The 27,199-nt window shown below is 40.8% G+C and overlaps 1 protein-coding gene across 5 annotated transcripts in view; it reads left to right on the top strand.

Annotated features, from left to right (window-relative positions):
* The window catches only part of ARHGAP32 (Rho GTPase activating protein 32), a 165,559-nt gene that overhangs the window by 90,174 nt on the left and 48,186 nt on the right, over window positions 1–27,199 (top strand). For 2 of the 5 annotated variants that reach the window (XM_087706354.1, XM_087706352.1), the window contains 7 exons: window positions 6,503–6,640; window positions 8,019–8,111; window positions 10,095–10,217; window positions 12,361–12,438; window positions 13,594–13,675; window positions 17,721–17,771; window positions 20,311–20,379. In XM_087706354.1, the coding sequence (XP_087562480.1) occupies window positions 6,503–6,640; window positions 8,019–8,111; window positions 10,095–10,217; window positions 12,361–12,438; window positions 13,594–13,675; window positions 17,721–17,771; window positions 20,311–20,379 (634 nt within the window). The remainder of the gene's footprint in view (window positions 1–6,502; window positions 6,641–8,018; window positions 8,112–10,094; window positions 10,218–12,360; window positions 12,439–13,593; window positions 13,676–17,720; window positions 17,772–20,310; window positions 20,380–27,199) is intronic. The other 3 variants (XM_087706357.1, XM_087706355.1, XM_087706356.1) reach the window with 2 other exon arrangements.

Genomic DNA, 27,199 nt, shown 5'->3' with positions numbered 1-27,199 from the left:
TCATCTTGTAAGGTTTGAGAATACATTAGCAATAGCAATAGCAGTTAGACTTATATACCGCTTCATAGGGCTTTCAGCCCTCTCTAAGCGGTTTACAGAGTCAGCATATCGCCCCACAGTCTGGGTCCTCATTTTACCCACCTCGGAAGGATGGAAGGCTGAGTCAACCCTGAGCCGGTGAGATTTGAACCAATCGCCAAACTGCAGCTAGCAGTCAGCTGAAGTACTGCACTCTAACCACTGCGCTACCTTGGCTCTGAGACCCATAGATGTTTGAGAATGCATCCAAGCCACAACGAGCCAAGCATGAGACTTAAACGGAGGCTTGAATAACAATCAGTGTTTAATCTTTGATCAAAGTTTAAAGACATGATGGTCAGTTGTTCACAACATACCCAAGGATGTAGCTCCTTTTTATACAGTTAGAGACATCATAGAATAACCTCCTGGCTTTACATACATACAATACCCCTCACTAGACTTATCAGCATTATCTCTTTCCTCTGTTCCCAGGATTGGCCATTTGGCCCCCTGTTGTGAAGGGCACAGATCAAAGGTGAGATACGTTCTTAGGCAGAAGGGGGACATATCAAAGGTGTCAGTTTTACAGCTCTTTACAGCGCCATTCTGGGATAAGTTCTATGCCCATAGATTGCAGATTGATAAGAGTCCAAATGGCAAGGATCACACTTTTTGATATTTGCCAGATATTCTACAGACCCTAATAACAGCGCCATTATTACTGTTCCCCTTCAATATCATTCTATCACAACGGCCCTTAGCTGGGATAAACTGGTGAGAAGTTTTTTAATCATCATCTCCTCATCCTCTTCCATCACCACCCCATCACCCCAAGAAACGATAAAAAGCAATGTTCAGACTTTGCATTGGGGAAATTAAATTGGATTGGAAAATGGTAAAGTATGTAATTGCATATTGAAAACTGGGAAATATAGTTTGCTGGGGGAGAATAGGAATTAAATAGCAAAGAGGTAAATTTTGGATTAATTCAGTGTTGTTAGTTGCAAAGTCATGTCCGACACATCGTGATCCTATGGACATCGTTCCTCCAGGCCTTCCTGTCCTCTACCATCCTCTGGAGTCCATTTAAGCTCACGCCAACTGCTTCGGTGACTCCATCCAGCCACCACATTCTCTGTCGTCCCTTTCTTCTTTTGCCCTCCATCTTTCCCAGCATTAGGCTCTTCTCCCGTGAGTCCTTCCTTCTCATTAGGTGGCCAAAGTATTTGAATTTCACTTTCAGGATCTGGCCTTCTAAAGGGCAATCAGGGTTGATCTCCTCTAGACTGACCGCTTTGATAGCCTTGCAGTCCAAGGGACTCTCAGGCGTCTTCTCCAGCACCAGAGTTCAAAGGCCTCATTCTTAATTATTATTAATCTAATGAATGAATTCATTAGATAACCAATTTCACCATGTTGGTTATTTCTCCTGTTTGTCCCGATATGGCACACCTCTTTTCTCAAGAGATGAATCTGCAGTGTACAAAAACAGGACAAAACACCTCTAGCACATCCGTTGTTTCTCTCTCATGTCCTTTAAACCTTTTTTGCAGTGCCTGGACATTGAAAAGCCTTTCTGATTTTTATTTTTTTTATTTTTTAGCTGAGCTAAAACCTCAGGTCAGGCTTGCTTGTTAGATTCTACTTTCCTTGTTTTCAGCACACTGAGCAATGTTTTAGCTTTGGTAATTGCAGCCATTTGTCCCAGCTTGGTTTTTTCTCTCCCTTTAAGCCTGAAGTGATGTCAGGCAGTTCTTTTGAGAGACTGGACAAAAGGACAGCAATTACAGTTTCAGTGAGTGATGTATCTTGGCTGTTCTTCCTGTTTATTGTGAAGCAAGGTGCTGTTTTACTGTGAATCGAGAGAGAAAGGTTATACCTAACTGAATACCCCCAAAACATTATACGGCAGGTGTGAAAGTAGAAGCAAAGTCTTCCTTCCTGGACTCCTAATAACTGCGCGGATTTGCCCAGGTTGTTGCTTTTGGGTCAGGACAGAAGTGGTTCACTCTTGCTTTCTTCTTAATAGTAGCTGTAGGTGAACTCAAAATCAGTTTCCAGTTTTATTCTCCCATCAATGTGACATCAGATATAAATAAGCCACAGTCTCCAAGAAGGTTGTTTTGTATGAAGCTTCTTCCTTTCAAGTCTTTAAAGGAGTCCATCTTCATAAGTTCATAAGTTGTTCCTTAAATGTTCACAAGGAGTTAACTGGCTGTGATTGGGGAAAAAAAGGCACACACTTTATGGATGTTGTTAGGTTTGTAACTGTCAGACAGGAAAGACCAGGTCCACATGAAGATCTAATTAAACCAATTTACTGCAGGTCGGTTCCACCACAAAACCGCGGACGACAAAATCACGGTCGACGAAAGCGCGCATTTGACGTCATCACAGCGCGACGAAAACATCGCGCTGTGATCGAAAAATGTAAAAATAAAGCGAAAACCTTACCCTAACCCCCCAAACCTAACCCTAAACCTAACCCTAAACCTAACCCTAAACCTAACCCTTAACCTAACCCTAAATCTAACCCTAAACCTAACCCTTAACCTAACGCTAACCCTTAACCTAACGCTAAACGTAACCCTAACGCTCTAAACCTAACCCTAACCCTTAACCTAACCCTAACCCTAACCCTAAACCTAACCCTTACCTTTATGTGAATCAGCTTGCTTTAATTTTATTTTTATTTCAATTTTTAATTTTTTTCGTCGCGCTGTGATGACGTCAAATGCGCGCTTTCGTCGATCGCGCTTTTGTGGACCGCGGTTTTGACAGGTCACGCTGCAGGTCATGCCTATGCACAGGAATCTTCTCAACTAACAGTTAGCACCTGCTTGGATTTAGATAAAGGTCAATGGGATTCAAAGGAGGTTGGACTTCACTTGTGGCTTACATAGAGATTCTAGGCTGATTCCTGTTTTAACTCAGCCCCCAGTTTCTGCTACTCTGCGTCCTACAGTGACCACCTATTTCCATCTAAAGACTTCATACTATTTGATATTATATCACATTTTCACCAAGAGGTGCTTTTTGAATGCATTTGAGCCATGATTGCTAGACATGCTAGCATGGTCTTTTGTATGACAATTCTTGGCTTAAGTTATCTGGAGAATACCCTCCCTAGGGGAGTCTGTATTTAAATTATGGAACTGCTGAGCGGTGTCAGTCCAGATGAGTTCTCAATTAAAGGCTTTAATGCATTATCCATGGAGTTATCAGTTCCTTACATTTTTAAAGCACTAAAGAGAAAGTCTTCAATGGTAGGTTTGAAAAGATCCTGTCTCAGGCTTTTCCAGAGGAAAATAGCGAATGTGATTAAAACTTTTTCTTACCTATACAAAGTCATCCCAATGCAATTGCTTATAAAGAACAGGAAAACTTTGCTGATTAATACTATCTGGAGTATTCTCAATGCGACATACCTATTAGTCAAAAATGTTCTACGACTGTATCTTTTTTTGAGTAACCTTGAGTAACCTGCTTACCACTCTGAAACAGTCATAGTCAAATAAATTTATGGGCACTGAGGAATTCTAAATAATTTCAGAATACATAGATGGAAGATGCTATTCAACCAGTAAGTAACACACTTAACTGAAGATGCTGTCATCAAGAGGGGAGAAAACTGTTTATTATATTGGTCAATGATTCACAGCCCCTTCTACAAAAGAGATACAAATCCATTTCCTTAGCAGTTTTCATCATTTGGCTGTTCAGTATTTCAAATATTGTGCCGTTAAAAAATGATGCATGCTACAGATTTATGTCTGGGTGTTGCACTCAATAATCCTACACCAGAATTGCCAGCACTTATCTCAGTCTCCTTCCCTCCCTCCCTGACCGGTTGAACTTATATGTTTTACATGGAAGTGTGACTGATAGCAAATTGTTTAAATTAGAAGTTAGTAAAGAGAGACTGGAATGTAATAAAGTGTTGAAAGCAGCAAATCTCTTTTCAAACAGCCAAAGTCTTAACCTGTATATTTTTCATCCTGCCATTCAGAAAGAGATTTAATCGAAGAGAAATAGCCGAGCACAGACAATTTTGAATGCTAGAAACCCCTTATTATTCTTCACTTACCTGTTTATGTTCTCTTTTTCCTTTTTTTGCGCTCCTTAATCATAGTTTCCCTCGGCAAACATATTATTCAGATACTTATCTGCAGTTGAATGTGCTTCCAAAGGATTGGCTTGAAAAATTAACACGAGGAAAGAAGGCATCCATACTTGGGAGTAGGATAAATGCATTAGTAAAGTACATCTACCTAAGAAACGGCGTACATAGTTATTGCTGGTGGTAAATTGTTTTCGGGATTTGTTTGTTTGCTTTTTGGCTGTCTACGCCGTTTGATATGATTTGGAAGTGTTTGAATTCAAAAAGCCTTTTATGGTAGCATTTGAGTTTTCAAGAGAGATCGGCTGTTGGAGATTGCATCTCCCCCTCCCCCCTCCGGAACTATTGTTGATCAAGCCAATCCTCCTATTTCAGATGCGGAATCTTTTCTTCAACTGCCATGAATATTTTAACTCCGATCTCAGAGACTCCAAGAAAGACGGTGCTTGCTGTATCATCTGTTATTTGGTCTCCTTTGTGGCTTCGTTGACACTGAGTTTGAATAACTACTGAATTATTCGTGGCACCTTCAATCTTGGCATTCGAAGTTATTTTTAACTAACTGGCTTACATTTTTCTTTCTATTGAAAACGGGTGATGAAATTTATTTGACATATTAAGGTGGGCCAGCTCATATTCTCATCTCCTCCTCCTCCTCCTCCTCCTCCTCCTCCTCCTCCTCCTCCTCCTCCTCCTCCTCCTCCTCCTCCTCCTCCTCCTCCTCCTCCTCCTCGCCATTGTCTATCCACTTCAGGATGAAGGTCTCTTTTGCATGTTTCCAACGGTTCCACCACAAATCCACGAAGCCCTTATCCACGGAGACATAAGCGTGAAGATTAATTTGTGCCATTCGAAGCGCTAAGGAAAAACGCAACCCTACCGCGATGACATAATCGCGGAGGGCAAATCCGCGCATTCCCAAGCACTCAGTACCCTAAACCTAACCCTAACCCTAACCCTAAAACAAACCCCTAAACCTAATCCTAACCCTTACCTTAATTAAAATTGGCTTTCTGCCGCGGCGCCGTTTTAAAGCGCCCTTCTGTTGCCGCGCTGTTGTCACAGCGGTGATGATGCGCGATGATGACGTCGCGGCTTTAGCGACGCGCTTATGTCTCCACGGATAAGGGCTTCGCGGTTTTGCCGTGCCACGGTTCCCAACCAATACGGCCTTGAGCTTTCCTTTGTCAGTTGAGCCCACAATACTTGCTGATGTCATCACTCCATCTTTTTTTTAGGTCTTTTTTATCAAGTCCATTCTATGACTACCTTGGTCCACCTGCCATCAGTTCTTGCTATGTGATCAGGCTGTTTCCATTTCAATTCTTTTATTCTCTTGATGGCATTGTATACTTTCGTTTGTCCTCAGACCTGGCAGTTATCAGTAACCAATACACATAATGTGCAATATTGACCACACCCGGAATACCGCATCCAGTTTTGCTCACCCCATTACAAAAAAATATGTTGAGACTTTGGAAAAACTGCAGAGAAGAGCAACTGGGATGATTAACGGCCTGGAGATTAAAACATATGAAGAACAGTTGTAGGAACTGTATATGACTAGTGTAGAGAAAAGAAGGACTAGAGGGGACAGGATAACAGTGTTCCAATATTTAAGGGGCTGCCACAAAGAAGAGGGGGTCAAGCAATTTGCCAAAGCACCAAAAGGCAAGACAAGAAACAATGGATGGCAATTAATCAAGGAGAGAAGCAACCTGGAATTAAGGAGAAACTTCCTAACAGTGAGAACAATTAATCAGTAGAACGGCTGGCCTTCAGAAGTTTTAGGTGGTTCATCACTGGAGGTTTTTAAGAAGAGACTGGACAGCCACTTGTCTGAAATGGTATAGGGTCTCCTGCTTGAACAAGGAGTTGGACTAGAAAACCTCCAAGGTCCCTTCCAGCTCTATTCTGATTGATTGATTGATTGATTGATTGATTGATTGATAATCCATGTCCAGGTCTTTCTATCTTGTCTTGTGATGCCGAGCACATATCTTTCCATTGCTCTTGGCAGCACTCGTAGTTTTTGTATTGATTGTGAGGTTAGTGTCCATGTTTCTCTGGGATATATTAGAACAGGTAGCACACCTTGATTGAAAACTTTTCTCTTCAGGCATAGGGGTAGGTTGTTCTTGAAAACTACACTTAATTTGCCATCTAATATATTTGTGTTTCTTCAAAGCTCTATATTATACAATGACTTAAGGGATTTTAATTGGAGGTTGAAACTGATTAGCAAAGCCTGGTTCAGTGAAAAATGTGGAATGATGATAATAATCTGGTTCACAGAGTCTTTGCACATTTATGAAGGAATGAATTAAATGACACTGTAGGTTTTTTTTTTCCTGTCTGCAGGGCAAGAACTGGATAGTGAAGAGGAGTTACGAAGACTTTCGAGTGCTCGATAAACATCTTCACCTATGTATTTATGATAGACGCTTTTCTCAGCTCTCAGAGCTACCCCGTTCGGATGCCCTGAAAGATAATCCGGAGGTAAAATAAGGACGTTTTGTTACTAGCCGAAAAGTTCTAGTTGTGGAACAATATTTTTGGAAGGCAGATATCGCTGAGGTTTTCATTTAATTATTTATTTACTGTATTTTCCGGGATATGAGACGCTCTGAACTGTAAGAGGCACCTACCAAGCTTTTGGGGAGGAAAACCAAGAAAAAGAAAATCTGCCTCCGCCTCCCAGCAATTTGTCTCCTTGCAGGAAACCGCAAACTGCCTGGTCAGTTTCAGCACAGCCTGATTTAGCACGAGCAGCTGATTGGCAGTTGGACCTGCCTCCCGGAATACCACCTATTAGCTGTTCCAGGCTGTAGGGATCATTGCCGCCTTCCAGCGCCCCATTTCCACCCTCTGTGTGTCCTGTTTCCGGCCTCTGCGTGCCCCATTTTGGGCCCGTTCCAGGCGGCAGGCATCCCCACCACCACTGCCTGTCCCCCCTCACCCGGAAGAGCAAAAAATGGGTCACACAGAGGCCGAAAATGGGACACCACATGAAGGTAAAAAATGGGACACACAGAGGTAGAAAATGGAGCGCACGGAGGCAGCGATAGGCAGCAGTGGCAATGGACGGTGGTGATCCCCGCAGCCTGGAACAGCTGATAGGCAGTATTCCAGGAGGCAGATCCAACCGCCAATCAGCTGCTTGTGTTAAATCAGGCTGTGCTGAAGCTAACCATGCTGTTTGCTGCAAGGAGGCAAATTGCTGGGAGGCAGAGGCGAAAGGGTGGGGGCTGGCCGATGGATGGGGTTTCAGCAACATTCGCTGTATAAGATGCACAGACTTTTCCACCCACTTTTGAGGGAGGGAAGTGCGTCTTATACACCGAAAAATACTGTATATACCTCCTTTATTATCTTTTTACAAATAACTAAAGACAACAAACATACTCAATACTCCTTTCTCTCCTGTTTTACCCACAATAACAAACATGGAGAAGAGTGGTTGGGCTGGAAGAGAGTGACTAGCCCTAAGTTACCCAGCCAGTTTCCGTGCCTGAGATGGGACTAGAACTCACTGTCTCCTGGTTCTAGCCTGGTGCTTTTGAATTCTATAGAGCGGGACTGTCAAACTCATGGGACGGATGTGTCATGCGCTGGCCACGCCCATGTCTGATTTAGCAAAGGGGAAAACGTCGTGACATGTGACATAATAATGCCGTTACAACACGAGTTTGACACCCCATCTATGAGAGAGAGAGAGAGGGAGGGAGGGTGAAAGAGAGACAGAGAGAGAGAGAGAGAGACAGAAAGAGAGAGAGAAACAGAGAGAGACAGAGAGAGATTGCTTTAGCCATATCCCCTAAAATACAGGATGCTCTACATCAGTAGAATTATCGCATTTTTTCCTCATCCTTTGCAGCTTGTTACCCAGATGCTGATGGCTTACCTGTCCCGACTCTCAGCCATTGCTGGCAACAAGATAAATTGCGGTCCCGCTCTCACATGGATGGAGGTACAAGAGCCCACTTCACCTTCTCCTCAATTCATCAGATGCTTTCTTTGTGCCTACCGGTCTGCCAGCAGCAAATTGAATGGAAGTAGGGAAGGTTTCTAAATTAGAAATTGCCAGTAAGAGCCCTCTGCTCTTAGGCTACCCAAGATAAAAGCAGGAGTACATCCTTATCCTTAATTAATATAGATCCTCCTGTATCAAAGCACTGACCAAAAAGTCCTCTTTATTGAGATTATGGCCCATATAGACTAATGTGCTGGTCAAGTGTATGCTGGTAGATACACTCGGTCTGCAGCTGAGAGCGAGCAGCTGAAACTCTCAAAGACAGTCCATGGTACAACACCTTGCAGTAGCCTAAGTAAGGAGTAACTAGGGCATGAGTCACTTAGCCAGTGCTTCAAATTCCAGGTAGGGCTGCATCTGGCACACGGAGGGACAATTCTGCTCCTTCCAAACCCCTGATCTCCCATTTGTCCATGCAGTAGTAGCTATGAGTCCAAGATGTTCTTCAGTACACAGACCTGTTCTTGGAATGATAGTTGCCAACAAGAGGCAACCTTTCCCCACCATCCAGCCAGAGCTGAAGAAGCTTCTTGGATGAGACTCGAAATGTCTTCAAAGAAAAACCAGAAAGTCCAGTCGCCACTTGAAAAAGCATCTTTGGTACTGTAGTGAACAGCTAAATTCATCTTGGAGGGGTTCGGCTGTAGGCTGTTTTGCCCTGTGTAAACCCTCATAGCCGCTAGAACCAAGTCAAGAAGTTGATAGTGTCAGGGTTCCAAGTAACGCCCCTAACGAAAGAAGACTCCGAGGCTCGAGGTTCCTCAAAGTTCCATTTTATTAGAGATGCCATATTGGCACATCTGGGAAAACCCGAATCTGAAAGCTTCCAGGTTTCCCCCACCCAAGTGAAAGTTCAAGTCCCTGCCCAGCACCCACATGTCCATCACATGGCCCAATCAGGGACCATCCAAACCAATCACACCATTGCAGCTATAGGGCAAGCTGTCCTTGACTGTCTGAGAAAAGAATGTTGTTTTGACTATATATCTCCCATAATCCATATAATCCCCCTCCCATTTTCCCAAAGCATTAGATGTGGCAGACCTGAAGGCCCAATGTAAAAGATGGCTTCCAGGTATGACGGATCGTACCTCTTGCACAGTTTAGGATAGCAGTGGGTAATGTATCGATGATACAGTTATGCAAACTAATTATGGACTCCCCCAGTGGCTTAAGATAAAAATTGTTGTTAATTGTGAAGTCGTGTCCAATCCATCACAACCCCATGGACAATGTTCCTCCAGGCCTTCCTGTCTTCTACCATCCTCTGGAGTCCATTTAAGCTCACGCCTACTGCTTCAGTGACTCCATCCAGCCACATCATTCTCTGTCATCCCCGTCTTCTTTTGCCCTCAATCTTTCCCAGCATTAGGCTCGTCTCCAGGGAGTCCTTCCTTCTCATTAGGTGGCCAAAGTATTTTGAGTTTCGTTTTCAGGATCTGGCCTTCTAAAGAGCAGGCAGGGTTGATCTCCTCTAGGACTGACCGGTTTGATGGCCTTGCAGTCCAAGGGACTCACAGGCATCTTCTCCAGCACCAGAGTTCAAAGGCGTCCATTCTTTGGCACTCAGCCTTTCTTATGGTCCAACTTTATAAAAGTTAAAAAGTAGAAAAGAGAGGACGAAACCCTGGGGTATTCCAGAAAGGAGAGGCCAGCTCAAATGATCTCTCCTCCTCCTACTCACTGGGACTACTAACTGGAACTGCCCTGCAGGGAAGTAGTGGAACCCCCTATAAAATAGAGTTCTACTTTCGGCAGAAGTTGGTTGTACTGCACAGTGCTTATTTAGTACCACAGTGCCTGCAGAAGCTCCCTTTACTTTCTTTACAACTCTAAATCCTCCTCTATAAATTTGTTAATAAAATTAATTGCTCAACGCTGCTTGTCCTTGGCTTTCTCACCCTCTACCTTGCATTGCAGATTGATAACAAGGGGAATCGCCTCCTAGTTCACGAAGAGTCTTCCATTAATGTTCCTGCTATTGCAGCTGCTCATGTTATCAAGAGATACATTGCCCAGGCAGCAGACGAACTCTCCTTTGAGGTAAATAACGAGAGGAAAAATATGTAATTATTTCGGCGCATGCCCCGAGAAAACCAGCGTTCCGTTCTGTTTTCTTCAACTGGCCAAAGGCGTTTTGAAAGGTCCTCTGACCGCTTTCCGTGTGGCTTATATAACAGTACATTTTCTTATTACATATGTAACATATAAAATAAAATACAATATAAATATATGTAATACCTAAAATATATGTAATATATAAAATACATGTAATATATAAAATACATATAATATATAAAATACAAAATGTACAGTACATTGCTCTATTGTTAATTTGGTAAAATAAAGTTGTCATTCTACACTTAATTTTACAAATGAAGGCAGAGAAACTGATAGACAAGTATTTATGGAGATTCTCAGTCATCCAGGTCATGGTTGTCCCAAAGTTGCCACCTATAAAGCCCTTCATGGTAGTGGATCTGGGTACTTGAGAGACCGCCTACTGCCAATCACCTCCACACGACCCATTAGATCTCATCGTTTAGGCCTCCTCCGAGTTCCATCCGCTGGCCAATGCCGACTGGCCACCACGCGGAGGAGAGCCTTCTCGGTGGTAGCCCCGACCCAATGGAACGATCTCCCCGTGGAGCTTCGTACCCTCACCACCCTCCAGACCTTCCGCACAGCCCTTAGAATCTGGCTATCCCGTCAGGCCTGGGGCTAAAGATTGTGACCCGCCCGAGTGGTATGAATGTTGCATTTTAATTATGTACTGTCTATATGTAAAAGTCTGTCCCCCCCTGCCTTTTGATTGTGAGCCGCCCTGAGTCCCCCCAGGGAAAAGGGCGGCATACAAATAAATACAAATTCAAATTCAAATTTTTGGTTTTCCCAAGAGACAACTGGTTGTTCTTTGAAGACGTTTCGCTTCTCATCCAAGGAGGAGCTTCTTGGAGGGGAAGTGAAACGTGTTCAAAGAAAAACCAGAAAGTCCCGTTGCCACTTGAAGAAAAAAGAAGCACATTGGGACACATAGACAAGTATCGTATTTTTCGGACTATATGACGCACTGGAGTGTAAGACGCACCAAGGTTTCGAAGAGGAAAACAAGAAAAAAAAAGTTTTTGTCCTCCCCAGCCCCCAGGAGCCCTCTGCAGGTCTCCCAAGCCCTCTGCGTGCCCCGTTTTTGTGAAAAACAGGCCTATTTTTGGCCTCCCAAACCCCACATACTTACCATTTTTGCCTTTCCCAGCCCCCAGGAACACTCTGCAGGCCTCCTAAACCCTCTGCGTGTCCCATTTTTGGCAAAAATGGGACACGCGGGGCAGGGTTTCTGGAGCCCAAAAATGGCCGTATTCGGTATATAAGACGCATCGACATTTCCACTCTCTTTTAGGGGAGGGGGGGAAGTGTGTCTTATATTCTGAGAAGTACGGTAAGTGTAGATATTTTAAGCAGAGGTCATCCTTGACTGATGTCCATAAGTGAGTCTGGGAATTTGGTTGTAAATCGTGCCCGTCATTAAGCAGGTTATCACTTGATGGACTTGATGTGACATTCTTTGTGGCAGTCATTAAGCGAATCCCCATGGCCATTAAGGAAACCCATTGTCTACAATGGGCATTTTTTTCAAGGAATCAGAAGTAAATGTCGGTTTTCAGCAAAAACTGTTTAAATTGTGGTCATATGACTGTGGGAAGCTGCAAACAGCCATAAATGCGGCTACTTGCTGGACAACCAAGATGTGACTACATGACCAAGTTGACCATGAGTGGGGAGTGTCTGTTACAATTTTGAATCCAGGATGTTCCAGGATATTTGACCTGTTTTAACTTTAAATGGTCACCAAGTGGCTGATCTTAAGTCACGGACTACATTTAATTAGTTTGTTCAATATTCTATTCACATTTACGTTTCCAAAGTGGCTACACCCTCATCTTAACCAGAAGCCTGTTTTGGCTTTTAGCTGTTATCCAACATTTTCTTTCTACGAACGAATAAAATGTCTGCTGTGTAGCGCCCATAATACATACTTAAATTCAAATGTGCATATTTAATAGGCAAGAACTAGCACTCTTTATTTTAAAGGATTTTGTATTTGCAGCCCGATAAAGTAAGCATTGTTATCAAACCAGATAGTGTTTTGAGTCACAATGAGAAAATAATCTCATTTCTTAATTTCCAGGTTGGGGATATTGTTTCTGTTATTGATATGCCTCCAAAGGAATTGACCACTTGGTGGAGGGGGAAACATGGATTTCAGGTATGTCCAGCTATTAGGTTAGTTAATACGGCAGGCTCTAAAAGTTGTGGAGGATGGATACTCATTCTAAAAAATTACACTCTTAATATGTTTACAATGTATAAATTTGGGGGTGGGATGAGGTTGAAAATCCTCCTGATCAGTGGTTGGTTTCAAAAATTTTTTAGAACCGCTTCTGTAGGTGTGGCCTGCTTTGTGGGAGTGGCTTGCCAGCCATGTGACTGGATGGGCGTGGACATCTTGTAAAATGTGGTGAAACGCACTTAACAACACTCATGCTTAGCAACCAAAATGTTGGCTCAGAAACTCTGGTATTTGAAACACGCAAGTCTTAAAGCTGTCTTGTAAAGTTTCAAGACCCTTGCACCCCTAACCCTTCAGAAAAAAAAACCCCAGGGGTGTTCAAACTTGTGGACTTCAACTCCCAGAATTCCTCCTCTCGCTCTTCATCTTGATGATGTGTGGATGGGCGGGGGGTGGGGGGGGGCGAGGGAGCTGGAACCAGTTCCAAACGGCACTGTAGGTTTGTGGAATCTCTTCTATAGAAGGAGCCCACCACTGTTCCTGATCAATGTCAGGGTAAGAGAAAATGGAAGAGAAGGAGAATTTATAATGTCTACAGAGATTCTCGATCATTTTTCAAGACGCAACTGGACTTCGTTTTTCCTTGAAGACATTTCGATTCTTCATTTCTGACCAGCTTCTTGGATGAGAAGTGAAATGTCTTCAAGGATAAACAAAGTCCAGTTGCCTTTTGAAAAAAACATCTTGGAGAATTCATAATGCTATTTTAATCCTTGGAAACCTGTAGAAAATATGAATGCCTGATTTTTTTCTTTAAACCTCTTGTCTGATTCCAATGAACTCAAGTCAAATGTATAATTCTTGAAAGAGTAATATGTCTCTGTCTTCAGATACTGTGGACAGACAAAACAGCTAGAGTAAAATGAAATCCAGGCTAGCAAACTCCTGCTCTATTCACATATAAAGCAGGGGAAGAATGCTCTTTTTACTAAAACTGTCTAGAGATTTGGAATAATCCCTGTCTTGAAAATCATCTGGCTGTATCCTTATTCCATGATTCTGTTGAAATTGTTTAAATGCCCTGTAGACACAAGCGCTCTTTTTTCTTTCTATCTTCATATGTCACTATAGGTGGGATTCTTTCCTAGTGAATGCGTTGAACTGATTAACGACAAAGTCCCTCAGTCAGTGACCAATTCTGTACCAAAGCCAGGTAGGTTTGTGTGCTTTTCAAGCAAATGTGCGTAATATTACAAAACTCAGATTTAAATCATGTTCGCTTACAGTTTTCAGTACCCTTGCTACGTTATAATTCTTTGCATTCATCCAGCAAGCTTATTTCATTGTTTGGTTTGTGCTGGTCAAACATTTTCATTTTCACTCATTTCATTAATGTTTTGGGTGGGAAAAGATATTTTTGGTAACCATTGTCACAAATCATTGCTTGGTGGTCATCATAAACCCATGTGCTTTTCAGAATTACTCTGTAGAGGAAGTTAATTTATTGCCAAGTAAGACAGATGCAAAAGATAATTTGCTTTTTCTTTCATTGAACTTACTCCCTGCATTTCCGACTCAGAACTGATTCATTGCTGTGCCTATTTCCCTCTCATTTCCTTCTATCTATCTGCTTAGGAGATTATTATTTTGTTGAACTAAAAACCATTGCTTATTTTTATGAATTTATACTCTGCCTTCCAAAATAAAATAAAAAACCCCTGCCAAAAATAAATAAAATAAAATAAAACACCCACATGTTTTCAGGCTGTTTTCTAAAAATAGACAAAGTGTAGCAACAAAACCACAGCACAATCAACAATTAAACACAAACACCCATGCTAATAATGAAGAGCATACAAGCAATAATTACCGAATGTAACTTCCAGTTTGGGCGTTAAGTGTCGTTTACAAAGCATAGAGTCAAATCAAATGTTTGATGAACTTGTATTTCAGAAGTTGTTTTGACCCAGGAGTGTTTTTTCTTTGTGTAGTAGAGTATGGAATGAGTTGTGGAATAAGGAAAGAACAAACATTATGTGCATCTTTTATGATCCCAGTCTATGAGGAAGTTAGGCATTTCCAAAATGTGATTAATAAATAAAATTTGCTTAAATTGGGGATGATTTTTTTTTGAAGCTTTAGGTTAGGGAAAAATATTCAGGAACATATGAATTGTGACTCTTCTTTACAATTTAGATTAATAACTAATTATATTGTGCTTGAGGTCAATTCAGGTGGTACTGTTGTCATCCCTTTTTAGTTGCTCATGTTTTCTCAGAAGGATCAGGAGGATTTTTGGTTTTAAGACATTCAGATACCACTGGGATAAAGGGTTGCAAAGCACATTATAAGATTAAACAGACCTGAACATGAATCTTGTTTCATCATATACCCAAAGGCAGAATTATATTGATGGAAAAGGAGAGTCAGCATATCGAAATGGGTTCTCTCAATAGGCAAAGCAACAAATATGCTGTATTCCCTTCAATGCTCGCTTCACTCTGTGGTTACTTAAAACAAGTTCTCAAATGTTTTGGGGTTGCAGAACTTGTTCGTTCTGATTTTAAAGGATTGTCCAATTTGAGATGCTTGGGATAAGAGCAGACTTAGATGAAATCCATAGCTTACTTTCTCTCTGAAACTTATTGCCTAATTCCAAATTGATTTGAAAAACCTTCTAGATCAGTCTGTTGCAATTTGGGGTTAATAGCAATAGCAGTTAGACTTATATACCGCTTCATAGGGCTTTCAGCCCTCTCTAAGCGGTTTACAGAGTCAGCATATCGCCCCCACAGTCTGGGTCCTCATTTTACCCACCGCGGAAGGATGGAAGGCTGAGTCAACCTTGAGCCGGTGAGATTTGAACCGCTGAACTGCAGATAGCAGTCAGCTGAAGTGGCCTGCAGTACTGCACTCTAACCACTGCGCCACCTCGGCTCTTAAGGATAAGGAATAGTAATATTTTTTTTAACAATTGGCATAACACTTCTGTGAAGGAAAATGCAGTGTTCTCATCATCCCCCCAAATATTTAAAATCAGGAGTGTAGGATTAAATGTCTCCGTTTTGGGAAATGCTATGTGTATTCTTTGTCATGTTGATTAGCTTGTAATTTCTAAGAGAAAATGGAAACATGGATGTTGCTTGTTCCTTTGTGGTACATAATTCCGTTCTTAGTTCTATGAATCTGAATGACATCAGTCTGTTGAAGAGTGCTATGAAAGAGAAAGATGGAACAGAAGTTTCAGCTCTCTCTACTTTATAAAATCATGCAAACCGGTATCTTCATTTTTTTTATTGTTCTCTTCCGATTCCTTTTCTTTTGGTTGCCATCCATATCATTTGGATTAGTTGTCATATCACTGCAGGTCTTTCAAAGATGCCATCAGCTTCATGTCAATGTTTTGTTTCTTAACTTAACCTCATGCTGTTCATTTCATTTTTACATGCCCTTTTCTGATGTTGCCTAGGAAGTGCTTTTATTAACGTTTGAGATTCTAGAAATAGCACTTTAACGAAATAGAAGAGGTGGATTGAAGTTGCTTATCTAGGAAACACTTGCTGTTAAAAATCTCTTAACATTTGTGCCTTTGCTAGAAATTGAAAACATTGTTAATACTATTATGCAAACGGAGTTCATCCTGGCAGCCCCTGGATAAATATAATCCTATTTTGTGGGATAAAGTACAATAGCTCATGAATCTGATAGTCTTCACGTGGCTTTTGTTTCCAGTATCTTTTTAAAAAGTGTTCTAGTTAATCATACCCCATTATAGCATATACAATAGAAATCAAGGTTACCTAGGCAACCTATACAGGACAGGAAGACTTGGCAGACATTTTGAAATCATTGGATTGGTGGGTTCCAATTATTCCTGCATGTTGTCCACAACCATGACAAGTTGCATATAAGCAGAGATAAGATACATGAAATAATTCAAACAATCCCTTTGAGCCAAGTGGTTGAACTGGCCCACGAGGAAAGTCTGTGTTGATCTAATTGACTTTCATTGGAACTTGAAAGATGGTGATAAGCGAACAGTTCAGTAACAGTTTCTGAAAGCCAGGGGTCATAAACTACCTTCCTTTGCAAGCAGATTTAAAATTGTCCGGAAGGAGAAGGAAAGCATATTTCAGATTAATAACACAATAGGCTCTCAAAGAGATCCTTTGTCTTTTGAGCTCCTAATTAATCCATTGAGCGCTTACCAGCTTATAGGTTGGTTGGTGTTTGGTACTAAATAAACCTCTGTGAAATTATTTAGCTATTTTTATAGCATCGTTCTGCAGCCAGCCCAGAGGTTATGTCGGGATAGTTTAGTTTAGTTTAGTTTAGTTTATTAGTTTTGTATGCCGCCCACTCCTGAAGGACTCCGGGCGGCTTACAATAAAAAGGGAAAGGGGATAAATAAGACAATACAACAAATTAAAATTCAACAACATTCATAGTTACAGTGGGGCTGGATACTTCAATAGCCCCCAGCCTGCCGGAGCAGCCAAGACTTAGTGGCTTTATGGAAGGCCGGGAGGGTAGTAAGGGTCGGGATCTCCACGGGGAGCTCGTTCCAGAGGGCCGGAGCTGCAACAGAGAAGGCTCTCCCCCGGGGGGTCGCCAGCCGACATTGGCTGGCAGATGGAATCTGGAGAAGGCCTAGTCTGTGCGATCGAATCGGTCTTTGGGAGGTAATTGGCAGGAGGCGGTCCTGCTTGGAAAGTGTACATATATAGAAGAGACATTGTATTGTCATTCAAAATGCAGCTGTTTTTTCTGGTTAGATTTTTTTTAATTTTTTTTTTTTACAATTTTTGCAAATTGGGGATTGCTAGGGAGAGAGGGCTGCTTTCAAAAGCAATGCCCCACTCAGGTTTTCTTTAGTGTGGGAAATGGTGCTGGTACATAGTTATTTCCACAGTTACAAAAAAGATCTTCTGGGTCTCTTTGCACTGATGGCCAGTGGTTAGCCAGTTGCATTCTCTAGCTGAATCATTTAAAGTGTTTTGACAGTAAATGCACCCTAATTACAAAGTACTGCTGAATAACACAACCTTCCATTGATTTTTCAGAAGAGGTTTGGGGCGTGTGCAAACAATTTTGGAAGTCCTCAGCCCATGCAGAATTAGATTCCTATTTAACCCTTTGCACAGTGTTAAAAGAAACGGGGTAGGCTTGGCTAGTCTTTTGAAATGAAAATGTTTTATTTTTTTCCAGGTGGATGTTCCCATTAATAATGTATTTTCTTTTAAATTGTACTTTCCCAGTCTCCCCTGCCCCTGGAGCCCGTCCAGCATCCTGGAGCTACTTCCCCCCTTGTACGTTTTCATTTATTCTTTTTCTGCTCATGCCATGATTTTTCTTATTCTCAGCTGAATTTGTAATTGCATTCACATGCAACGGTAAACCAGAATGTTTGTTAGCTCCCATTTGAGCCCTCAAGGACAAGTTCTGTCTTAAGGGTGGGGTTTTTTGGGGGTCATCGTTTGTAAACCACAAACTATGCCATTATCCTTTCTGAACAATACAAAACCAGACATCAGGATTTATTCTTACCTTTTTTTTTCTTCGAGAATATCACAACAAACAGACCATGGAAAAATGCTGTCTGAGATGATGTGAAAATGATCTAGCAGGATATTTGCGTTTGTTGTTTAATCCTGAAAAAAATCAGAATTCTGGTATACTGTTGTATATTAATGTACTCAGTATCTGAGGAATGTGCAGTGACTTTTCACTGTGATTTCCTTGTACATTTCTTTCTTTCACAATATGCATTAAAATGAAATCTGCAATAGAAGATAAATAAGGAGAAAAATGAGCTTGAGACTAATTTTTAGGAGTAACTAAAAATTTGGGAGTAACTAAAATTGCCAACTATTTATTTTATACAAGTAGCATTATACTGTAAAATCATATCACAGAGTAAAAATATTGCATAATCCTAAAAGTATATGCTTTGGAAAAATGTTGCTTTTCCTATACAATTACATAAGGGGTTTTTTTTTTTTTGGGTGTGCACAGACATGTGTTTTCTACAATCAATTTCTAGAATAAATTTTTGAATTGCATGCAATCAGAGAATGGGAATTACCTAAGCATAACTTAATATAGTATTAATAATTTTCATGACAACCTATAATACTTGTCTTCATTGTGAGAGTCTTTAGCACATCAGCTTTGTGCTACAAAGCAACCTATCACAAAAAGAAAGCATGGCAATAGTTCTATTTATATTTATATTAGAGACATATTATACTCCAAAATTGCAGCAGGAAAGGGTACAGAACAAGGAATGACAAAATATGTTGCCATCCAGACTCCAAAGTGTATCTGGAAAGGGTGCAGCTTCTTTCTCTCACTTCATTTGGAGAAAAACTACCCTGTTTCCCTGAAAATAAGATCTCCCCGGATAATAAGCCCAATAGGGCTTTTGAACGCATGCGCTGAAATAAGCCCTCCCCCCAAAATATTGCAACACAGCAGCAGCCATGAGGTGACCACGCTCGCCACCTCTTGCACCTCAAAAATAATAAGACCTCTCCGAAAATAAGGCCAAGCGCTTATTTCGAGGTTCAAAAGAAAATAAGACCCTGTCTTATTTTCGGGGAAACAGGATACATGGGTGTGAGATATGCTTTAGAGAAATTTAATTTGGGGAAAAAAGACAGTGGAAATTGCAGCTTGCTGTTCTTTCTTGTGATATGATATGATATTAGGAAAAAAAATATAAAGTGTATCTGACTTTCTGGCTTGCTTCGGCATCACAACGTGGAGGACCGCACGGCTGCATTTTCCTTCCTTTCCGATTCCTTCATCAGACAGATAAATGTCTGAGAATGCTTGCCATTCTCTGATATCAGAGCATATGGCCCGAAAAATATTTTTCGTGTGTGTTCCATACTAGACATCCCCAGCAGCAATATTTGTTCAATGAGTCTGTCAGTTTCATCATCACATACTTTGAGCATATGCTGTCAATTTGGTTCAGTATACTATTAATAAAACAAAACCATGGAAACCATACTATTAATAAAACAAAACCATGGCAGCGGAGAAATCGGTAGGTTATTCTAAAAGGCCCTGGCAGGTGGTACACAGACACCCAACATGTGATTGATTAACTGAACTACCTTTGCTGACGCTTTTGGCCCCCAACTGTTAATATGCTCTGTAAGGGTTGCAGTAAAAATATAATGCAATACCTTTTAGCCCTAGAAATGGACCCATTTAAACCAATCTATTGGTTTCTTTAAGTTCTAATTGAATTTTTCCACATTAAACAACATCTTAGCAGATGTTAATAAGAATAGTTTGGACAAACTTGGAATTGCCATGCTTTCAGGGACAAGAGTGTAAATTCTAATCAGAGGCCACGCTTGATTCATATTTCACTTTTTAGAATGTAACCGAGCAGACATTTGAAATGAGAATTTCAATGCCTTTGAAAATCAAGGTCCTTTTGTTTTAATCTTCAATGTAAGTCTGTCCATTTCTGCACAGTCCAATATCTTCTTAATTATCTCTTAAATGGAAAGTAGATAGAGAATACCACCAAACATGGGAATTTATTTTATCACTGGCTGGAAAAAAGGGGTAAAGAAAATAATAACTTATTTCATTAATTATAATTAGATAATTAAATATAATTTGCAAATGCTACAATTTGTATTGTTAAGCAAACAAAACAAACAAAACATGATGTTTTGTTAAACACTAATTCAATGTAATAGTACAAACATTAATGAAACTTTATAAAAAAAGAAAAGAAAATCAAGGTGCTCATATCCATCGTTAAAAATAATAACTTTTTTATCCTATTTTGCTCCATATTCCACCCTCCACAACTGCATCCAGATTTGGAGATGGATAGTAATGGTTCAGCATCTATTTCAAAGCCTCTGAACCAATCCCAACTGAGCTCAGGTAGAATGGATTGTAGTTGATACAGTTTATAAACGGACTAACCCATAGTCTAACTCTGTACGTTGTAGTAATAATGCCAACTAACAATTACTTGAGCTTGTTTTAACTATTTGTTTGTAACAAAGTAGACTATAGTTCCAATTATACCCACAGGCTTGTCTTCTAAAAAAATCTTTATTGCTATATGTGTATGTACAAATATTTATGCTGATGGATGGATGTAATGCCAAAGAAATCAATGAGGTAACTATAATTAAGAGTGGTGTCCCCCCCCCCCCCCGAATTCTTGTCTGGGATGTATGTCTTACAATGTCTTACAAATTGGGATCCATCCATTTGTGTCAACATCAGTTGTTTTTACCAAATTTAACCTAATTCCTATTTTTAGAGCTTTCATACACATTTCATGTACATTGCTGCTATTTCTAATTAAGTACGAGGGAAGGGTGTAGAAAAAAAAAACAGAGAACAAAGGCTAAATGTTGAAATCACATTTTTAAAAAGCTGAACAGCCATATTATATACAAAGCTGTCAAGGTATAACTAGAAACAGCTATGCTAGAGTTGTCATAGCTACACTGCAAGAGCCTCAGATGCGGTACATTTATTGGGATAAAATAGAATATGCCAATGTGGTTAGTATATGTTGGGTAATGTCCCTTCATTAAAATGGTTATTTTAACAGTTGTTGCCTTTTGTGAGTCACACTGTTTGTCCTCATAGCCTAGAGAATGTAGGCTGGATGTTACTAATTGAGCCCGGGAGTCTATAGACAGGGGGCATCATATATTTTTCTAAGAAGGAGGCTCGGGAAGTCAGAAAACCCAAATTAATGTTTATGTGCAAAACTACAGGTAGAAAACTATGCCAGCTTTGGTCCTCATAGCTAAGATCTATTCCTCTGACTAGAAATAGGAAAGGTAGTAGCGAATTCCTTGCAATGAACAAACTATTCATAACCACTCTAAAATCTAGCTTCTTTGTTAGAGGGCTAGCAAGGGCTTTTATAAAGAGGCTAAACATTAAATGTTCACTAAATGAATCCTCCTCCTTCCCACAGGAAGCCAATAGTAAATTATATTTCTGTGAATTGAAGCAGTTAGTCTAAGAATATGGAATGAGTGACAAAAAGTAGGGTAATAGTACAATTAGCAGCTCAGAGTCTATGGGAGTGGATGGCTTATAATGAATTTAAGTGAGGAGCAACAACAACAACAACAACAACAATAATAATGAGTCATGTCTTCCCCCAAACTGTTACTACTCACGAGTCATTGTGGAGTTGAATAACCTTGTAAGTCTAAATTATATGTGTATGCATACTAGCAGTTTGAAAGCATGCAAATGTGAGTAGATAAATAGGTACCACTTCAGTGGGAAGATAACAATCTAGCCATGCTGACCACAGGACCACGGAAATTGTCTTTGGACAACACTGACTCTCTCAGTCAAGAAATGGGAAATGAGCACTGTGTTCTAGAGTTGGCACAACTGACAACCTTTAACTTTGGAAATAATAAGCAATGTTAGGTCTCAATTAGGTAGCTAAGCAAGTTGAAGCACCAAGACAGTCAGTGTGGAAGCTAACAGTCCAAAAGTCCTTCCAGAGATAGTAACCAGAGTCCAGTCCATAAAGTAAAAAGGAAGGCAGCTTTTGAGTACAAACCACAATCTTAAGAGATCTATCCAAAAGTCAGGACAACGGGTCATAGGAACATATATAGCATTGGCATTTTTGTCCAGCGTCACGGCAATCACAGATGGGAAGTTCTACATAGAAAGCTTCGGACTTCCAATACAACACAAATGAAGTGCATATTATTCACTCAAAATGCAAGGCTACTCAAGAACAGCAATGACTCATAATTAGATAGTTACCCTGAAGGAGCACTTCTTTGGAAGTCTTACTGTTCTGCATCTTTCAGCCCTGGGAGATGATTCCATGGAATGTAGCTCTGAGGTCACAGATCTCCAAGGTCCCTTCCAACTCTGTCTCTCCCCTCCCCTCCTCTCCTCTCCCATTCCATTCCATTCCATGTATTGTGTGAAAGTGGATGGGGATGGATGAAGTGCCTTCATCAAGCCAGATTCCTCCGCTCATATATGTGTGACACAGGAATGCCTAGCTTCTCATTCTTTTCAACATGGCATACAAAGCAGTCTAAAATACTATTGAATGTAATGTATCAGCATAGGCAATCAGTTCCTTGATGTCACTGATAGTGCTTTTCTCTGGATTCATCGTTGTCCCAGGGGTGCTTTTTCGAGAGGCAACTGGACCTTCTGGTCTCTTGAAAAGCACCTTTGGGACTACAGTTCTCCAACCCCCCTCCCTACTGTAGGATTTACACATAGTGTGATACTACGGTAGTAAAATTCTTCTCTTTAGAAACAACATCAAACTATGCTTATTCTTTTTTTTAAGCATAAATCTACCTTCTCATAAACATCTTTCTTTTAAGCTTTTAAGGTACTGACTACCTTGGAAGCCAAGGGTTTCTGCACTAGATGAAAGATCCCTTCCAATTATTAGATTTGCTATTGTTGTTGTATGCTGCTTGTATCTCTCTGCACATACCTACTGGTTTCCTAATTAATTAGTTTAATGGTACTTTGAAGTTACGTAGCAAATAATACATTATCGGAAATTGTTGCTGAACATTTGTGGTTTAACCTGAATTGGTAGCACGTTATTCCTTCGTTCACTCATTAGTTCTTGGATAGTAGCTACAGCTTGATAAAGTTTGGAATGGCGTTAAAGGCAATATATACGGTAATATTCTAGCCAAATACAAACAATATTCTACCATCGCCCAACTGTTCTCAGACTTGGTTGAAACCTGGAAAAGGAGAGATGGTGAGCTGTAATTTTTAAGGCTGACTCAGACTGAAGACATTTGCATTTTAGAACTATTTCTTTTTCTGTCCTTAATCTAAATACTCAGGCAGAGAGATCCTTCCCCAAGAGGGAAGATAGACTTCCATGAATTTAATGGGGTGTAGCAGCTACAGAGGAATGGAAAAAACCCTGTTTCTCTCTGGTGGAGTTCTCTGGTTGGAATATCTTCCTTTTTTTCATGACCCTATGCCACAAGAGTCATCTTCTCTTTCATTGCTGAACTATAATTCTTAATATTAAAAGCATAAAGGTGTTGAGGCATACAAGTAGGTAAATTAGCTTTCCCCCCATTTGCTTCTAATGCCTCCTTTGTTCCCCACTTCTTCAGTGTGGAGAAGCGTAAAAAGAGACCGAACGTTTGGGGGACAGAGAGGTGGAGAGACATTTCACAGATTGCATTCTCTCTGTCTTTCTTTGTCTCTCTCTCTTTCTCTTTCTCTCTCACTTTCTTTCTCTGTCTCTTTGTCTCCGTCTCTCTCTGTCTGTTTTTCTTTCTGTTTATCTATTTCTTTCTCTCTGTCTCTCTTTCTCTTCCTCTCTTTTTCTCTATCACTTTCTCTCTCTCTATCTCTCTGTTTCTTTCTTTGTCTCTCGTTTTCTCTCTGTTTCTCTTTCTCTGCCTCTCATTTTCTCTCTCTCACTTTCTTTCTCTGTCTCTCTCTGTTTCTCTTTCTCATTTTCTCTTTTTTTCTCTGTCTCTCTGTCTCTGTCTCTCTCTCTCTCTCTCTCTCTCTCTCTCACACACACACACACACACACACACACACACACACACACACATAACAGAGTGCAGCTTCCCCAGCTTTCTCCAGATACACAGGATTATAGTCATTATGATCTTCTGCCTATGAGTATTATCAGCCTGCATTATTTACTGAACTGGGACCTCTGAGTGCCTGAGTGCCTCTATCTATCTATCTATCTATCTATCTATCTATCTATCTATCTATCTATCTATCTATCTATCTATCTATCTATCTCTCCATCTCTCCTTGTGTGCTCCTTTAAGCTATATTTTATTCTCCTTTCTATGCAGTTGCTTTTAGGTATGACAACTGAGGAAGCACGGCTGAATATACCAGCCTCAGACAAGCCCATTATCACTTCAGGTGCCTTCAATGGCTAAAAGCAGCTTGCTATGAAGAAAGGATAGAAGAGGGATTGTGTAGGCGATGACAATCACAATTAGGGTCATTTCCTAGCTGCAGTTTATATTCCTTTGTAAACTCTTAGTGCATTTTAAGTCCTAAGAGACACGGAATTCTTCCAGCACTTGGTGCATCTTGCACAGCGGGTTAACAAATGAGTTGTCAATAGATAAAAAACAGTCTCCTAAACCTCATGTTTTCCTCTCATGTTTGTTGATGTGAATGTCAAGCATGCGTGAATTAGGTTTGCACCACCGTTGATTTGATTTGACAACACTGTATGCTGACAACCAGGGGAAATGTCACCTTTTTAAAAATGACATTTAAATGGAGATGGGGATTTCCTTTCCGCCCCGAAGATAACCAAAGAGAGGGGGCAATCCTAAGATAAGAAATATTCTGCATTTTCCTTTGTCAATAGAAATAATGCTACTTGTTTTCCCCAAGTGTAAGCTTTATTACCCCTTGTTATAATTAAATATTAAGGAGAAATTTACGCAGTCACCTTTCATTAATTTTAAACATGGTGGGCAGTTATCAAGTTTATGCCAGCCTGTCTTTGGGCTGTTTCAATGCTCTTTTTCTGCCTATACCAATCCTCCTTTGAGTAAACTGGATGTTTGGGATTCTCACTGACAGGGTAAGTGTTGGCAGGTTGTGAAACATCCAGTATTATCACTCCTTTATTTTCAATGCAGAAGACTCCCACTTGGTCTGAAGAAAGATAATCTTCTAAGATCTTGAAAGATTATTTCAAGATCGAATCTGGGTCGGCTACCGGGACCAGAGGTTTACTCTTCCGAGTTTTTGGACTTATGCTGGAGCCCATTTTCTACTGGAATACGTGCTTTGGGCTATTTCCGTTAATTGTATTTATGGGGTGCCTTCCTATTGGTTGATTGCTGTGTTGATGACTGGCGATTGGTCGTTGTTTCCTTGTGCTGTGAAGCCCTCGGCTCCTAAATACTTGACAAGCTAGTGGTAAATCAGCAGTCCTGTTAACTGACAAGGGGGTCCATTTCCCAAGCTTAAATGAGCCATTTTGGACCCCTTGTCAGTTATTTAGAGTGCTGATTTAGCACACCAATCAGCCAATAGGAAGGCACCACATAAATACGACATTAAGAGAATAGCCCAGGGGTCAGCAACCTGCGGCTGTGGAGCCGCCATGTGTCTCTTTCATCCCTCTGCTGCGGCTCCCTGTCGCTGGCCAGCTCCACAATTGATAGATTAGGATTAGGGCTTTTGGTTAGGACAGGTAGAGGAAAAAGGACAGCGTGCTAGGAGGAGACTATGGTGGGGAAACCTGACTTCCAGTCGGCAGAGGAAAAAGGAAACTAGGAGAAGGCTCTATCATTGGGGTAACCAGACTTCCGGTTGGTAGAGGAGAAAGGACGCTGCCCTAGGAGGAGACTCTATGGTGGGGGAAATGGACTTCCGATCAGCTCCAGAATTGAACAGGGGGCTTTCGGTTAGGACCTTTGTGGCTCTTTGAGTGTTTAAGGTTGCTGACCCCTAGAATAGCCTAAAGCACATATTCCAGTAGAAGATGGGCTCCGGGATAAGTCCAGAAACTCGGAAGAGTAAATCTCTGGTCCAGTGACCAACCCAGATTCAATCTTCCAACATTATCCCGGGACATGTATATTTATTTGCCTTCAATTCGTGACATATTATTTTCCCTAATGAGAAGTTCACAGCAGGGTGGCAGGGAGAATTGAATGAATAAATGACGAGCAGTTGGGGATAGTCCATGAGATCTTCTCTTCAGTCACAGTACTTAGCTTTCTTTGCAGGAAACAGAATGGCATGTCACTTGTACTTTGATCCTGAGTATCCCAACTAAACGGAGTTTTGAACCCAAGGTTTCCTCTTCCCGATTCTTATGTGTTAAGATAATGCTTTTTTTATGAATGAGGCGAATTTGTTTTTCATGAAATTTGTAGTCCTCCTGTTGGTACTTTCATTCTGCAAGTTTAAACATGCTCCTCACTGATTTGCCTGAAGACGTTACCACAAACAATTGAACCTAGTGGATTCAGATCCTTATTTCAGTCCGACCTGTATTTTTGTTTATTTATTGTTAGGACAGAATAGAATAGAATTCTTTATTGGCCAAGTGTGATTGGACACAAGGAATTTGTCTTTGGTGCATAGGCTCTCAGTGTACATAAAGAAAAATAAAGTAGAATGCATTCATCAAGAATCATAAGATACAACATTTAGTGATAGTCATAGGTTACTAATAAGCAATCAGATTATACTAGGAAACAAAACAATATAAATTTTAAAGATACAAGCAACATGGTTATAGTTGTAAGTGGAAAGAGATAGGTACTAGGAAATAGCAATAGCAATAGCAGTGAGACGTATATACCGCTTCATAGGGCTTTCAGCCCTCTCTAAGCGGTTTACAGAGTCAGCATATTGCCCCCAACAACAATCCGGGTCCTCATTTTACCCACCTCGGAAGGATGGAAGGCTGAGTCAACCTTGAGCCGGTGAGATTAGAACCGCTGAACTGCAGATAACAGTCAGCTGAAGTGGCCTGCAGTACTGCACCCTAACCACTGCGCCACCTCGGCTAGGTACTAGTAAGGAAGAGAAGAAGACTAGTCTTAGTAGGTAATATGACACTGTTGTGGGAATTAGTTGTTTAGCAGAGTGATGGCATTCAGGAGAAAAATTGTCCTTGTGTCTAGTTCTGGTGTGCAGAGCCCTCTAGTCATTTTGAGGGTTAGGGTTAGGGTTGAAACAATTTATTATCAGAATG

Source organism: Thamnophis sirtalis, unplaced genomic scaffold (assembly GCF_051295495.1).
Source record: "Thamnophis sirtalis isolate CommonGarterSnake01/CBP01778 unplaced genomic scaffold, rThaSir2_p1.2 scaffold_2, whole genome shotgun sequence".
NCBI lineage: Eukaryota > Metazoa > Chordata > Lepidosauria > Squamata > Natricidae > Thamnophis > Thamnophis sirtalis.
This window is presented reverse-complemented; position numbering and strand designations above follow the sequence as displayed.